Source organism: Calypte anna, chromosome 3, assembly GCF_003957555.1.
Source record: "Calypte anna isolate BGI_N300 chromosome 3, bCalAnn1_v1.p, whole genome shotgun sequence".
NCBI lineage: Eukaryota > Metazoa > Chordata > Aves > Apodiformes > Trochilidae > Calypte > Calypte anna.
Genome location: NC_044246.1, coordinates 114,324,610 through 114,340,854, shown reverse-complemented (window position 1 = coordinate 114,340,854; position 16,245 = coordinate 114,324,610). Strand labels below are relative to the sequence as shown.

Here is a 16,245-nt window from a genome sequence, read left to right as displayed (position 1 = left end):
GGCTGGCAATCAGGAAAGCCAACATCTGGTCCCTCCAAGGCTCAAGAACAATTCCTTTCCAACAAGCACAGACACAAGAATTGGCACCACTGATCCCCATCCCTCTAACACCCTCCTCACCAAGGCATTCTCCAAAGATGGGTGCCACAACTGCCAGAACTGGTGAGCTGCCTGACCTTCACTATTGAACCTCCAAACATCTGAATCCTACAAGACCCTTCCTTGGCTTTTTCCTCTCCTTTTCCAAGCTAAGAGACAAGAGGGACAAACATCTTTATAGTTCTCTCCTCTGAGACTCCAGCACTTTACCTTTCAAGCTATAGTGCAGCAGACTCGTTGGTTTCTCATTCCACCAGCTGCAGTGTTTCTGCCTCACTAAATTAAAATCCACAATCAGCTGCACAGCAGAGGTATTCCCAGGTTTGGTTCTTCTAGAAGAGATGACTGCCAGCTTGTCTTGGTTTGGGCCAGGATAAAGGGGATTTTCTGTCCTGTCCTTTTGCTTCCAGCTCAGTCTCTTGTCAGGAGTTGCACTTGCTGAAATGAACAGCAAGTTTCTCAGGCAGTGTCTGCTGCTGGGACTGATCCCACTCCATGGTTATAGTTACAGCTGGGAATGGGCTGCAGAACCAAGGAACTGCTCAGCTCTGAGCAACATTTGGCCCTCCAGAAGGAATAAAGAGGTCCCACCTGCAGCCTCCTTTGGGGAGGAAGGGACAAGAGAGATGCCAGAACTGACCAAACTGGAGAGTATTCCATCCCATACACCTCATACTCAGGAGAAATTGGAGGGATCACCAGGCTCAAACCCCTTCCTGCTTCCCCTTCTTCCCCTCTCCCTGCTTGTTTTGCCATCCTGGGAGGATTCCATCCCTTCCTCTGCCTGTGCTCCTGATCCATGCCAGCCTGAATCTGTGTGTTCCTGCCTCCAGCTCCCAACTGCTGCTGACCCCAGGATTCCAGCCTGGACTTTCCCAGGGCTGCCCTGCAGCCTCAGTGGGGATGGGAGAGTTATTGGGGGAAAGGGGGGAGGAACCTGGGATCAATTTTCCTGTATATTTGTATATATTTAGTTATTTTTTCCATTTTATCATTACTGTTCCATTAAAGCTGTGTAGTTTAGTTTCCAACCCATCAGTCTCTCTCCCTCATTCTCTCTTCTTTCTTTATCAGAGAGGAGAGAGAGATTAATAGACAGCATCTGGTATTGGGTTTCATTGCTGGACCAGTGTTAAACCCTGACACAGCCTGACAAGCCCAAGAGTGGTGCAGCTCAGCCCTGACTGCCATGGATCAGCTGTCCCTGCTTCTCACACTGGTTTTCATCAGGTTTAGATCAAATGAGGTGGATTTAGTATCAAACCCAGGGAAGATTTCACTGGTAGACCCAAAGAGCTCAACTGAGAAGGTCTGACTGCACCATGGAGGTTGTCTGCCCTGCCCTGCCTGGTTTTGAAGTGAGAAGGCAGCAGGAGGGATGGAAGCTTCTGGGCCTGGGAAAACTTCTGCCAACCCCTGGCTTGCTACTGGAGAGAGAGCAGAAGGAATGATTTAAGGAGAAGGTCCAGGGTAGCAGCTTAGGAGAGATGAAGTGATATGGAAAGGCCAGCTGGGAGGGAAAAGCAGCCTTTTCTGATCTTTTGCACTGCAGCTACAAGACCCTAGAGAGATGGCAAAGGAAATAAGAAACTAGTTGTAGCCTGGAGAACCAAAATTAAATACCCAAAACACAAGTCAGCAGCACAAGCTGATGTGGGACTACAGGCACACAGGCAGCAGCCCAAGACTTCATTATTGCTGGACCTTCAAACCTCTTCAAGAAAAAGGAATCTAGAAAGAGGGAGAGAGAAACCAGGATACAGACACACAGAACAGTTATAGTGAGGCCTTCCCCTGCCTGAGCATCAGGACACCAAGGCAATTAAAACCCTTTGGAAGAGTCTCAAGGAGCAGGAGGTTTGTGTGATGTTTTGCCTGAAAAGTTGGGACATCCCAAGAAAAGCAGAACTTGGGATAAAGTTTTAGTGGAGAATGTGGAAACTGTGCCTGATGACTGAGTTTCAGAGGGAGGTTCAGGCAGTGAAAGGTGTCAGTGCAGAGCATGGGGGGCAGTGTGAATGCTGACTGCCATGGGGACCTTCTGAGAAAAATCAAGCCTGGGTGTACATCCCTCCTTCTGACTTCAAATACAAACACAATTCCTTCCTCCCCCTCCATCTCCCTGCCTCCACTCATGTTTTCATTTGACCTTAGAAATAGCAAGAATAACAAGTCTCATTTGTTCTGAAATCTTCTTCTGGCCTCAGACTAAGAGCTTTTCTTCCAATTGTTCAGTGAGGTAAGTGCATGCGTGGGAAAAAGAAAGGAAGGAGAATTTTCTAATAGCATAAATTAAAAAGAAACCTTCCTGCCTTTAAAAAAAAAAAAAAAGGACTACCACAAACCAGTTAGCAAGTACCTTCAGAAAGGATGTGAAAGAGCTACACTAAAAATCAACTGAACAAAAGCAGCTTTTCAGAAACACCATCAGGGTGCTTTTTAGTCATTAATATATATATGTTTTTTAAAAGACCTCTGCAGAGCATTTTACTTCATCAATAAATCCAGCTCTTACTGAGTCTTCTGGCTGTTAGTTTCCTCTCTGCTACTTTTGTATAAAGCCATCAAGAAGCTCTTCTTCAAAATCAGTTGAGAAATAACTTACCTGTGTCCCAAGATCTTTCATCCTGGCCAAGGCAAGTTCTCTCAGGTTTCCATGCTCCACTCCAGAGCTGACTAATGGCATTGGGATATCTCTGCACAGAAGAGGGAAAAACAAAAACCTCAAACAACTGCATTTGCAGACAATTCCCCACAAAGTACAATTATGGTCACCTAGGCTAAGATCCCAAAGAGAAGACCACAGAACTTACCTGAATTACCTTTGTTTCAAGTCTTTGATTGTACAAGAAATAACAGAGGCAAAACAAGACTAAAAGCAGGAGAAAAATGAAAGGGAAAAGCCAATGATTTTATCATAGTAAAAAGACTGAAGACAAAAGCAGGCTTTTACAATCCTGAGGAATAAGTAGGTTATTATTTTGTTCTCAGTTCTTCACTTAGAAGTCTAGAGAGAAAAAAAAAAAAGGATCATCCAGCTGATCCTCTTCCTGGGACTCCAGGTCAGATGTTCTTTATGGGATCTTTTCCTGGATATCAGCAAGTGGGAAGTGGCCACATCTTTCTGCAGCCTCTGAGTTAAATGCCCATCAGGGAAAATGAATCAGAACTTCAGAAATCAATCAACAATTTTATATTGGTCCTGCTTAAATGTGAGAAAGTTCTGCTTAGAAAATGATTTGCAGCAAAGCCCAACCAGAAAGTTTAAGGCTCTTCTCTGGGAATGTAAATCATGAGTCTGCAAAGGGCAGAATTCCTCCTTTCAGTTCCCCAAGGGAGGTATCAAATGGAATTTGAAACAAGACCCCAGGCTTGGCCTCTCCACTGCCTTCCAGGGCAATCTGTCCCTCTAGAGATTAGGAAAAGCAGGATATTATCCCCCAGGGAAAGGAGGATTTATGCATCCAGATCAAGCTGAAGAAGAAACATGTGAATTATTGGCACATCCACTCCATACTCATCTTCTAATGCTGCACTATATGGAGATGTTAAATGCTTCTCCCTCTCCTTTCTCAAACTCCATCCTGGCACCACTCTGTAACCCAAACCCCTTTAGATCCTCTACAAGGAAATAAGGACTGTATAAATGTGAAAAACATTCAGTATGTTGTGCAACAGCTGGTCCCAAAAAGGGGCTGAAACATCCTTTGGTGAGAATTCCTCCTTTTATCTAAGCAAGCATTCAACAGAGAAAAGAAGAGAATAATCACAAAAAAAACCATACAGAGCATGGGATAGTTTGGGGAACTGGTAATGCAATTAGCTTAATCCATCTTGGTTCAGCAGTGATTGAAAGTCATCAGCACCTGGCAGCTGTCTGATGACCTCTGTAAAATGAATTAATTGATCTATTCAGTTCCTTGAGGACTTGCATTCACACCATGCCCCCCATTAACTATTCCTATTTTTGGCAGCAGCTGGATAAAAGATAAAGGTCTTAAAGGGTCCTAAAGACCTGATCCTTGTGCTGCTTCAGCCTCGGAGAAGCCTGAGACACTGGCAAGGGGGGCAAAAAAAGGACTTTTCCTTGGAGTTAAGAATAAAACCAAGGGCTTCAATCTCTGATGAGCCCAAGATTCTCCTCCCCTTTCAACACCCTACTCCAACTTGGGCAAAGGGGGGCAAAAAAAGACTTTTCCTTGAAGTTAAGAATTAAACCAAGGGCTTCAAGACTCCAAGATTCTCCTCCCCTTTCAACACCCTACTCCAACTTGGGCACAAGGGGGGCGAAAAAAGGACTTTTCCTTGAAGTTAGGAATAAAACCAAGGGCTTCAATCTCTAACGAGTCCAAGATTCTCCTCCCCTTTCAACACCCTACTCCAACTTGAGTGAAGGGGGGCAAAAAAAAGGACTTTTCCTTGAAGTTAAGAATTAAACCAAGGGCTTCAAGACTCCAAGATTCTCCTCCCCTTTCAACACCCTACTCCAACTTGGGCACAAGGGGGGCGAAAAAAGGACTTTTCCTTGAAGTTAAGAATAAAACCAAGGGCTTCAAGACTCCAAGGTTCTCCTCCCCTTTCAACACCCAACTCCAACTTGGGCAAAGGGGGGCAAAAAAAAGGACTTTTCCTTGAAGTTAGGAATAAAACCAAGGGCTTCAATCTCTAACGAGTCCAAGATTCTCCTCCCCTTTCAACACCCTACTCCAACTTGAGTGAAGGGGGGCAAAAAAAAGGACTTTTCCTTGAAGTTAAGAATAAAACCAAGGGCTTCAAGACCCCAAGATTCTCCTCCCCTTTCAACACCCTACTCCAACTTGGGCAAAGGAGGGCAAAAAAAGGACTTTTCCTTGAAGTTAGGAATAAAACCAAGGGCGTCAATCTCTAACGAGTCCAAGATTCTCCTCCCCTTTCAACACCCTACTCCAACTTGAGTGAAGGGGGGCAAAAAAAAGGACTTTTCCTTGAAGTTAAGAATAAAACCAAGGGCTTCAAGACTCCAAGATTCTCCTCCCCTTTCAACACCCTACTCCAACTTGGGCACAAGGGGGGCGAAAAAAGGACTTTTCCTTGAAGTTAAGAATTAAAACCAAGGGCTTCAATCTCTGACGAGTCCAAGATTCCCCTCCCCTTTTAACACCCAACTCCAACTTGGGGACAAAAAAAGGACTTTTCCTTGAAGTTAGAAATAAAACAAAGGGCTTCAAGACTCCAAGGTTCTCCTCCCCTTTCAACACCCAACTCCAATTTGGGTACAACTTTCAGCAGCATAATGGAAGGTCCACGTTTTCTTTCCCTCCTCTGTCTCCCCTGCTGTTTGTCCTATAAAGCCAAAGGGTCTGTGAAAAAAGAAGTTGAGGGGAAAACACAATTTGTTAACCACTTCATTTATTCACTGGATTACTTTGAGCAAATAAAAGCACTGCAGGGCCAGCACAACATCCTTCAAAGAGCTTCAATTAGAGGAAATGAGCACTCCACATTGTGACTGAAGGACACACTGGAGGAGAGCAACATTTTCATCAGGGTATGTTAGATCTGCAGTGATAATCTAAATAAACGCCTTTTGTCTAATTATGGAACAACTCCAAGAAGTCAGGCTGAATGGATTTTCCCTACAGGGACACAGAGGAAACATCCTGAACATCTTCCAGCACCAGGTCTTTAGCTAAATCCAGAATCAGTAAATGAAAGAGTAAATGAAGCACTGCAAATAAAAAATAGATTACAACATACAGTAACTTGAGCCTCTCTCATCTGCCTACCAGGGAGCAAACGAAATGAAAAAAATGAATGTGAAAAAGCAGTTTTTCAAGGAAGAGGAAGCAAGACACAGGTTGTTCCTCCCCATTTCAGATTAGGGAAGAGCATTTAAAGAAACATCCTGGGTGCATCATGAGTGGCCAGGATAACAACTGATCTTGAGGCCCCACAAGACAGCATCATACCAGGGCTTTCAGGACTTGTTAAAATGCCAAACAAATACAGGGGAAGAGGGGATTAAATCCTAACCTTATTAAAGTTAATGTGCAATTTGCCAGAAGCTTCAACAGGGCCTATTTAATCCTCAATTTTGCAAACACTTTGCATTATTTAGGACACTTGTGAAGCAGCTGATTGAAGTGGTGAAAGTCTGAAGACCTTTAGTCTGCTCTCAGCCCTGATCTATTTATTACATGATCTCGGTTGAGTAAGGTATTTCATGTCTTCAGACCTACACCTCCCCAGCAGTACAGTGAAAATAACATTCATATAAAACATTGAGATGCACAAAAGGAAAAGTCTCAAGGTGTGAGGCACTATCCCTGTCATTTCCCACCTTCTCACACACAGAAGCACTTCAGTGATAATGAGCTGCACAAACATTCAGGATAAATACAGTATTAAGCATCTCTGGCAAGTACAAAGCATCCTGGAAGATATATTCTTCTTCAAACTCTTCTTTTTTCTTTAAAACATTTTCCACTTGTTTTTCTGAAGACTTCTACAGTGTTTTGTCAGTGACACCTTTCCCACCCTCAGCTAACTCCAATAATCTCATTATTTAGAGCACAGAATGGGTTGGAAGGGACCTTAAAGGTCACCTAATTCCAACCCCTGCATGGTCAGGGACACCTCCCCCAGCCCAGGGTGCTCCAAGCCCCATCCAACCTGGGCTGAGACACTGCCAGGGATGGGGCAGCCACAGCTTCCTTGGGCAACCTGGGCAACCAGGGGCTCAGCACCCTCACCCCAAGCAATTCCTCCCTCACATCTCATCCCCAGCTCCCCTCTCCCAGATCCAAACCCTTCCCCCTTCTCCTAGCCCACTCCAGCCCAGCCAGGACATCACCTTATTCCAGGCCACCACTAACCCATGTCCCACACCTGAGAATCACAGAATGCTCATGGCTGGAAAGGACCTTGGAGATCACCAAGTCCAACCAAACCATTTCTCCCTCCCTCCCTCCCTGCCCAAGATCTCCTCTCCATCTCCCCTCTCCCAGCTGCAAACCCTTCCCCCTCGCAGGCTCCCATCCCTCCAGGCCCTTGTCCCAAGTCCCTCCCCAGCTTTCCTGGAGCCCCTTCAGGCACTGGAAGGTGCTCTAAGGTCTCCCCGGTGCAGCCTTCTCTTCTCCAGCCTCAACACCCCCAACTCTCTCAGCCTGGCTCCAGAGCAGAGCTGCTCCAGCCCTCCCAGCAGCTCCAGGGCCTCCTCTGCACTGGCTCCAACAGCTCCGGGTCCTTCTGCTGATGGGGACCCCAGAGATGGACACAGCTTTACCCCAGGGGGGTCTCCCCAGAGCAGAGCAGAGGGGACAATCCCCTCCCTGGCCCTGCTGCTCACACTCTGGGGGTGCAGCCCAGGACAGGGGGGGTTTGATGGCTCATGCTGAGCCTCTCCTCACCCAACACCCCACGGCCTCCTCAGGGCTGCTCTCCATCTGTTTTTTCCACCCAGCCTGGATTTGTGCTTGCGATTGCCCAGACCCATAGCCCTTGCTGAGCTCCATGGGGTTTGCCCTCACCCACCACCTCTCCAGCCTGTCCAGGTCCCTCTGGGTGACCTCCCTTCCCTCCACTGACTCAACCACACCACAGAGTTTGGTGCCAGCAGCCACCCTGCTGAGGGTCCACTGGATCCATGTCACCAGCAAAGGTGTCACTCAGCACCAGTCCCAGCACTGATCCCTCAGCAAGTGATGGATTAAAAAACCATGGAATTCCTTTTGTTTCATCCAACCTGGTATGAGGGAACAGAGAGCCTAACAACTGGTCCTAATAAGGAGGAACTCAGACACCTCAAGGTCTTCTCCTGGTGGTGTTTGCTGCTCCAAAAGCTGGAAGCACACAGCAACCAGGCAGTCAGTCCACAGAGAGCTTGCAATCACTTCTGTCTGGAACACAAGCTGCATCTGAAAGGATTTTGGAAATAGAGCCTGAAATGCAAGATATGAAGGTTGGAGGACTCAGGGCAGCAGGATGGAGGGAAATAGAAAACTCTTGGGGCAGCAATGGAGAATGGGAGAAAGTTGCCTCACTGGAAGCAGTGTTGTGCAAAGCCTGCAAATGTATGAATCTGCCTTTGCTCATTATTCTGCTACAGAGTTACACAATGGCCATGAAAGCAATTTAGATCAAAGTAATAGCTTTTGGACTTGGTCCTGGAGGTGTCAAAATCAGTAATCACCACCAGTAAGTTTCAGGGAACACGAGCCAGTCAGTAGGAAAACAGCTACACCACTGGCACATAATAACTGACAATCAGATGACGGGTGGATGGAGCTTGATGCTGTTGACAGAAGAAATCATAGTCAAGCTCAGGCAAATCAGCACCCCAAGCCAAGACTCCTCCAGGCCTGTCTTCCTTAGGACAAGATCTGCTAGGCTGCAAACTCATGCTGGCCTCTAAGAATAAACCTCTTTGGTTTAGCTAGAATCACAGAATCATAGAATGGGCTGGGTTGGAAGGGACCTCAGAGATCATCAAGTCCAACCCTTGATCCACTCCCCCCGTGGTTCCCAGCCCATGGCACTCAGTGCCACATCCAGGCTCTTTGGAAAGATCTCCAGACACGGAGAATCCACTACTTCCCTGGGCAGCCCATTCCAATGCCTGATCACCCTCTCCAGAAAGAAATTCTTTCTCATCTCCAACCTAAACCTCCCCTGGCACAACTTGAGACCCTGCCCTCTTGTCTTGCTGAGAGTTGCCTGGGAAAAGAGCCCAACCCCCCCCTGGCTCCAACCTCCTTTCAGGGAGTTGCAGAGAGTGATGAGGTCTCCCCTGAGCCTCCTCTTCTCCAGCCTCAACACCCCCAGCTCCCTCAGCCCTTCCTCACAGCAATTCTGCTGGATCCCTTCACAGCCTCCTTGCTCTTCTCTGGACCTGCTCCAACACCTCAATCTCCTTCCTGAGGGGCTGAGGGGCCCAGAACTGGACACAGGACTCAAGCTATGGCCTCCCCAGGGCTGAGCACAGGGGCAGAATCCCTTCCCTGGACCTGCTGGCCACGCTGTTCCTGACACAGCCCAGGATGCCATTGGCCTTCTTGGCCACCTGGGCACACTGCTGGCTCCTCTTCAGCTTCCTGGCAATCCAGACTCCCAGGTCCCTTTCTGCCACTCTGTGCCCAGCCTGGAGCTCCCCATGGGGTTGTTGTGGCCAAAGTGCAGGACCCGGCACTTGGAATGTTGAACCTCATCCCCTTGGGATCATCCCAACTCTCCAGTCTGTCCAGGTCCCTCTGCAGAGCCCTCAATAGATATGACGCTATGGTTGAAGGCATCATGAGCAAAGGGGCCACTGCATCCAAATTCCATGAGGAAGGAGATGTGTGGGGAGGAAAGAAAGAATTTTGCCTTTGATAAGGCTTCTGCAAGTGATATGAAAAGCCTGGGGCAATATTAAGCAGGTATTTCCTGTAAGCCATGTTTTGTCTTCTTCATCAGCATCACATCTCTCAGAGTTCTGCTACAGCCACGTTTCTCACAGAAACAAAGATCTGAAGGAAGAATTTCCTGGTCACTGAAACTCTCTGGGTTACTACAGACTGCTGAATCACAATCACATTCACAAGCCAAATCAAGCTTCATCATATTCATCTTTAAATTTGTCTTCTTCTTTGGTACCTTTCTGAAGTTGCCCCAGAATCCCAGTCTTGATGAAAAATTCTCAGCTTCCTTTTATTCAAGACTACTTTTTATTTTCTTTTTCTCTGCTCAATTCAAGTTAATTTTCCTTCTCTTACAGATTTACAGGAGGTCATTTATGTCCAGATCTACCCTCCAAAGAAAAGACTGAAGCTCTTCTGCACGTATTTCCACAGCTGGTTTTCTTGAAGATGGGGATTATTTCAGACAAAGCCTTGTCTGGCTGTTGCATTTATACTTTCATCTCTAAAAAAGAGTAATCCTGAAAAAAAAATGCTTTTCATGGCTGCATCTACCAGTGGCTTATCCATATTACAGATGAAGACACTAAGAAGTTTTCCTCCTCTGCTATTTTCACATGGTCATCTAGTGCTTTGTAGCAAACCACCAGATGGTTTGCTGACCAACCTGATCTCCTTCTATGATCGGGTGACCCGACTGGTGGATGAGGGGAAGGCTGTGGATGTGGTGTGCCTGGACTTCAGCAAGGCCTTTGACACCGTCTCCCACAGCATCCTCCTGAAAAAGCTGTCAGCCCACAGCTTGGACAGGAGCACCCTGTGCTGGGTTAGGAACTGGCTGGAGGGCCGGGCCCAGAGAGTGGTGCTGAACGAGGCTGCATCAAAATGGCGGCTGTGGTGTCCCCCAGGGATCAGTGTTGGGCCCAGTGCTGTTCAATATCTTCACTGATGATTTAGATGAGGGGATTGAGTCCATCATCAGCAAATTTGCAGATGACACTAAGCTGGGGGGGAGTGTGGATCAGCTGGAAGGCAGGAGGGCTCTGCAGAGGGACCTGGACAGACTGGAGAGTTGGGATGATCCCAAGGGGATGAGGTTCAACATTCCAAGTGCCGGGTCCTGCACTTTGGCCACAACAACCCCATGGGGAGCTCCAGGCTGGGCACAGAGTGGCAGAAAGGGAGCTGGGAGTCTGGATTGCCAGGAAGCTGAACAGGAGCCAGCAGTGTGCCCAGGTGGCCAAGAAGGCCAATGGCATCCTGGGCTGTGTCAGGAACAGCGTGGCCAGCAGGTCCAGGGAAGGGATTCTGCCCCTGTGCTCAGCCCTGGGGAGGCCACAGCTTGAGTCCTGTGTCCAGTTCTGGGCCCCTCAGCTCAGGAAGGAGATTGAGGTGCTGGAGCAGGTCCAGAGAAGAGCAAGGAGGCTGTGAAGGGATCCAGCAGAATTGCTGTGAGGAAGGGCTGAGGGAGCTGGGGGTGTTGAGGCTGGAGAAGAGGAGGCTCAGGGGAGACCTCATCACTCTCTCCAACTCCCTGAAAGGAGGTTGGAGCCGGGGGGGGTTGGGCTCTTTTCCCAGGCAACTCTCAGCAAGACAAGAGGGCAGGGTCTCAAGTTGTGCCAGGGGAGGTTTAGGTTGGAGATTAGAAAGAATATTAGAAAATCCCCTCTGAGTCTGACCTCAGATTTCCTTGAACTGCATCTCATCCCATCACTGGGATGCTTCCCAGCCCTGCAAGGTTTCCTCAGTGCCCTGCTCATTTCTGTGTCACTGCAATTACATTTTGGGGTATAAACAGATGTTTGAGAAACTCCACTGAGAACCCAGAGCCCACATTTTCTTTGCCAAAGCAACCCAGAGTTTCTTGCCTTCAGCCACTTTCTTCTCTACCATTTTTTCTCTGCTTCTACCTGTTCTGTCATATTTCTGAGAGGGCACAAAACCAAAAGCCCTGGAGAAGTCCAGGTAGGTGAGGTCTAACACCTGAGGCTTTCTCATTCTGCAGCCTCTTGGAGAGGAATTGTGTTGGCCCCACTTCCAGCTCACGTTGCTGGGAGCCAACTGAGTGCTGCCTGCACATGCAAAACCAGGCAAGTATGTTACAGCCTCACTTCTTAATAACAGGCAGATGTAGGAGATAATAGAAGAAAAATAATCCAAGGAAGACCCCCATAGAAAACACAGGCTAAATGGAAGTATTCTCTGTCATCCTGGGAGGTGAGTGATGGAAATAACAACATTACAATAGAACATTTCTGAGAACCCTGTAACACCCACAGGGAAAGAAAGGAAGTCTCTGTAGCCAAAAAAAATTACACTCTTCCCAATAAATATGGGAAACTCACAGCCAAGAGACAATTATCCATCAGTATCATTAAAGTGCTATGTGTGCTACATCCAAGGCTCTTGTTTGACTGGCAGCAAAAGTGGAGCCTCCAGAAATCTTGAAGTTTTCTGGATGCATAAGAGAGGCAGCTCAATTTAAATAACTTCTCATCCTACTTGGCCTTGCCAATTCTGAATAGATTGGAAGTAGTTAAAAAAAAAATCTCTAGTGCATTAAAGCTGAAAAATAATAAAAGGTTGAGTCAGATCTTGCTGTAATCAGGGGAAGAATCCCTCCAAGTATGATAAATCAAGATAAAAGGACCCCCCCATGGAATATTACCTCTGAACACGGTACACACGTGTCCATGGAGGGACAAGGGCCAGGATTCTGGCCACCAGATCCACGAGGGTGCTAGGGGGGTAGCTCTTGTATCTTCCAGTCTTCCAGAGCTCATAGAGCCCAGTGCCACGGATCACTAGTGTTGGGTAGAGCTTCATCCCATCTGGGCGAAAAGCAGGATTCTCAAAAAACTCCTGTAAAAGTGGAACAAAAACTGCAAGTCAGGGCGAAACAAACGACATTTCCTGGGGCTTCAGTGTCCCAGCAAAGCTGCTTTCAAGAGAGATTTTGCAAAAGGTAATTTTAAGTGAGGTTTGAGAATTATTGGCTTACACTGAGCTTCCAGTATGTATCAGTTTCCAGCATTCTTTACTTTGAAATGCAGAGAGTATGTTCTAGATGTAAAGAAAAAGCCACTAAAGAAAAAAAAATCCCACATGACAATGCAACCAATCAAATCTGTGCATTACTTCTACCTTTCAGCATGAATTCAATAGATATTGCACCATTTATTGTAACAGACTCTGCACGGAATTAGAACAATAGAAATGAGTGTACTTATCTTCCATCTCAGCAGACCCCATTTAGAGATTAATCAATGTGTCTGGGACACATCATTTGAATAGCAATGAAGAAACTAAAACCCCAGATTCATTCCACAATGCTGTTCTGAACAATTCTGGAGAAGGGGAGGACAAAGTGTATCTCCTGCAAACTCAGAATCACAGGGGTTGGAAGGGACCTCTGAAGATCCTTGAGTCCAACCCCAGAGCAGGAGCAAAACTAGGGCAGGTCACTCAGAAATCCCTGAAAGTCTCCAGAGGAGACTCCACAACCTCTCTGGGGAGGCTGTTCCAGGGCTCTGTAACCCTTACAGTAAAGAAATTCTTCCTCGTGTTGAGGTGGAACTCCCTGTGCTCTATCTTGAATCTGTTGCCCCTTGTCCTATCACAAGACACAAGTGAGAAGAGGTTGTTCCTTATATATTTATACACATTAATTAATCCCTTCTCAATCTTCTCCTCTCCAGACTAAACAGCCCCAGGTCCCTCAGCCTTTCTTCCTAAGGCAGGAGTTCCAGTCCCTAACTCCTCTGCTTAGATCCTAGCACAGAACTGCAAACTGATCATCACTTGATCCCACTGCTCAGCAGTCAGAGGACAGTAATGGTCCCTCAAGGGTTGGTACTGGGACCAGTGCTGTTTAACATCTTTGTCAGTGACCTGGAGAGTGGGATGGAGTTTGCTGAGGACACCAAAGTGTGTGGTGAAGTCACCAGGCTGGAGGGAAGGGATCCATCCAGAGGGACCTGGCCAGGCTGGAGAAGTGGAATCCTGCAAACTGCAGGAAGTTCAACACGGGCAAGGGCAAGGTTCTGCAGCTGGGTGGAGGCAATCCCATGGAGAAATAGAGGTTGGGAGGAGAAAGGATTGAGGGCAGCCCTGAGGAGAAGGACTTGGGGGTGGGGGTGGTGGAGCAGAAGCTCAACATGAGCCCTCAGGGTGTGCTTGGAGCCCAGAACCCAACCATGTCCTGGGCTGCAGCAAAAGAAGCACAGACAGGGTTCAAGGGAGGGGATTCTCCCCCTCTGCTCTGCTCTGCTCTGCTCTGCTCTGCTCTGCTCTGCTCTGCTCTGCTGAGACCCCACCTGGAGTTGTGTGTCCAGTTCTGGAGTCCCCAACATCAGAAGGACACAGAGCTCCTGGAAGGTGTCCAGAGCAGAGCCACTCAAATGCTCAGAGGGCTGAGCACCTCCCTGGGAAGCCAGGCTGAGGGATTGGGGTTGTTCAGCCTGGAGAAGAGGAGGCTCCCAGGGGAGCTCAGAGCAACCTTCCAATATCTGAAGGGGCTCCAAGAAAGCTGGGGGAGGGCTTTGGACACGGGGGGGTAGGGAGAGGACAAGGGGAATGGGTTAAAACTGGAAGAGGGGAGAGTGAGGTTGGAGATGAGGAAGAAATTATTTAATTTGAGGGTAGTGAGATGCTGGAACAGGTTTCCCAAGGAAGCTGTGGCTGCCCCATCCCTGGCAGTGTCTCAGCCCAGGTTGGATGGGGCTTGGAGCACCCTGAGCTGGGGGAGGTGTCCCAGACCATGCAGGGGGTTGGAACTGGATGAGCTTTAAGGTCTCTTCCAACCCAACCCATTCTATGATTCTGTGATTCTTTCCAACACGGGAGCCTCACAGTAATAATATAAAAAACCAAACAAGTTTCTTAAGGTGAGTTAATGGCAGGTTATTGAGGTCCCACCAGTTGCTGAGCTAACTCTGGTACTCACCAGCACTTTGCTGAAGTGCTTCAACACATTCATATGGCCAGGGCTCAACTCAAGACATTTTGCTATGTTTCCTACTCCTGCTGTGAGTTAAACCACCTCCTGGAGCCCTCCAGCAAGGCCCAAGGTTGGAATAAAATGCTGTCAGCAAGCTGATGGGAGCAGAATCTTCCCACCTGGGCAGATCTAAGCAGCTCTGTTGGTTTCACTGTGCTTCACAAAACCATTATTTCAACAGGATAAAAAGCAGCCAATGTTTTTCTGTTAGATTCAGCACACCCAAATGGATCTGCACAGCTTGAAATGCATGAAAAATCCAGCAGAAGGACAAGAAAGAGGAGAGCAAGGTCAGAGAAATAGTGGGGCCACGTCAGCCCAAACCATTCCTGGCAGCATCTCTGCCTAAGCCTGGGGCCAGCTCCAGCAGCCTCTGCCACCCAACCTGCTGTGCAGCTCCAGAGGCAAAGAGAGCAGAGAGAAAACCCAGCTGAAAAAAAGGAAGCTGTTAAAAAATACCTCTTCTGGGCAGATCAGCCTCCTGAGCTATTTATACACTCCTGACAGAGAGAGGGAAAACTGAGTCAGTTGGAGAGACAAAAGAAGATCTGGACCATGGATGAAGTCATGGAATAGTTTGGGTGGGAAGAGACCACCAGAACCATCTTCAGCCAGATCAGGGTTCTCAGAACTCACTCCAGCCTCACCTGGAATGGTTCAAGGGATGGGGTTTCCACCACCTCTTTGGACAACCTGGGCAAGTGTCTCACCACTCTCAGCTTAAACATTTTCTTCCTTCTATCTAGGCTGAATCTCCCCTTTTTCAGTTTCAAGCCATCAGCCCTTGTCCCCCTGCTAAAAGGTTTGTCCCCACCTTTCTTACAGGCTCACTTTAAGACTTGAAAGGCCACAATAAGGTCTCCCCAGAGCCTTCTCTATTTCAGAACCCCAAAATTGGGGCTTGCTGCTCCAAAATTCACTGTCAAACCCTTCATTCATGATCTCATGAAGCTTCAGCCATCACCACCCCCGCAGCACTGCTGGCTGAAGGAGAAATAAGTCCAGAATGGCCCCATAAAGACAAAAAAACCACCCAAGGGGTCAAGCACTGGTTTGAAATTTTGCAGGGAAGTTTTAACTCGGCTCAACTCACCAAGTTACCTGAAGTATCAAAACAATTGTGCCAAAAGCTGCTGCCAGAACCCCATCCAGGCACAGCCCCATGGCACTCACCTCCTCAGAGAATCAAAAAAAAACCTATTTGGTTCTCCACCCTTAGCCTCCAGGAGGGATAACTAACTCATTGCTCCTCAAAAGGTACCCAAGACACACGATCAACCATCTCAGACAGGTTGTGGCTCACTCAGCTCTGCTGGCTGAAAAGGAAAAGGTTTAGAAGGGAGTTGGCCAAAGGCAAATCAAGATCAAGTCTGAACCTCAGTGCCAAGGTGCTGTCTCTGGAGTGGGTGCAGATTGGTCTCCTCCTGTCTTCAGGATGGGTTTTGCACTCCAGAAACACTCCTGTTCATCACGACTCTCACATGGCCACCAGGGGATGAAGAAACAGATTTATTTTGCTACCTTAATGAAAGAACACAAGCTTTGTCATCACCTCTGAGGATAAACCATAAATTACTTCCCTGGAAGCACTCTGGGCTGGTTTGTGCTGCAGATGTGAGGATTCCCTGCCCACACTCCAGCCACATCATCCTGTTCCCACCCTCATGCCAGTTCCAGCTCCAGCTCCAGCTCCAGCTCCAGCTCCTGATGGATCCTTGGTCAAGCTGACACCTCAATAATGTGAGAGAACCCAACATGAATTTTGGGGAGAGC

General features: G+C 47.7%; 1 protein-coding gene across 1 annotated transcript in view; it reads right to left on the bottom strand.

The window, feature by feature from the left end:
• The window catches only part of ELP3 (elongator acetyltransferase complex subunit 3), a 129,370-nt gene that overhangs the window by 42,445 nt on the left and 70,680 nt on the right, over positions 1–16,245 (bottom strand). Inside the window, exons 10-11 of the mRNA XM_030448574.1 lie at positions 12,142–12,335; positions 2,705–2,795 (exon numbers count right to left, since the gene is read on the bottom strand). Of these exons, the coding sequence (XP_030304434.1) occupies positions 2,705–2,795; positions 12,142–12,335 (285 nt within the window). The remainder of the gene's footprint in view (positions 1–2,704; positions 2,796–12,141; positions 12,336–16,245) is intronic.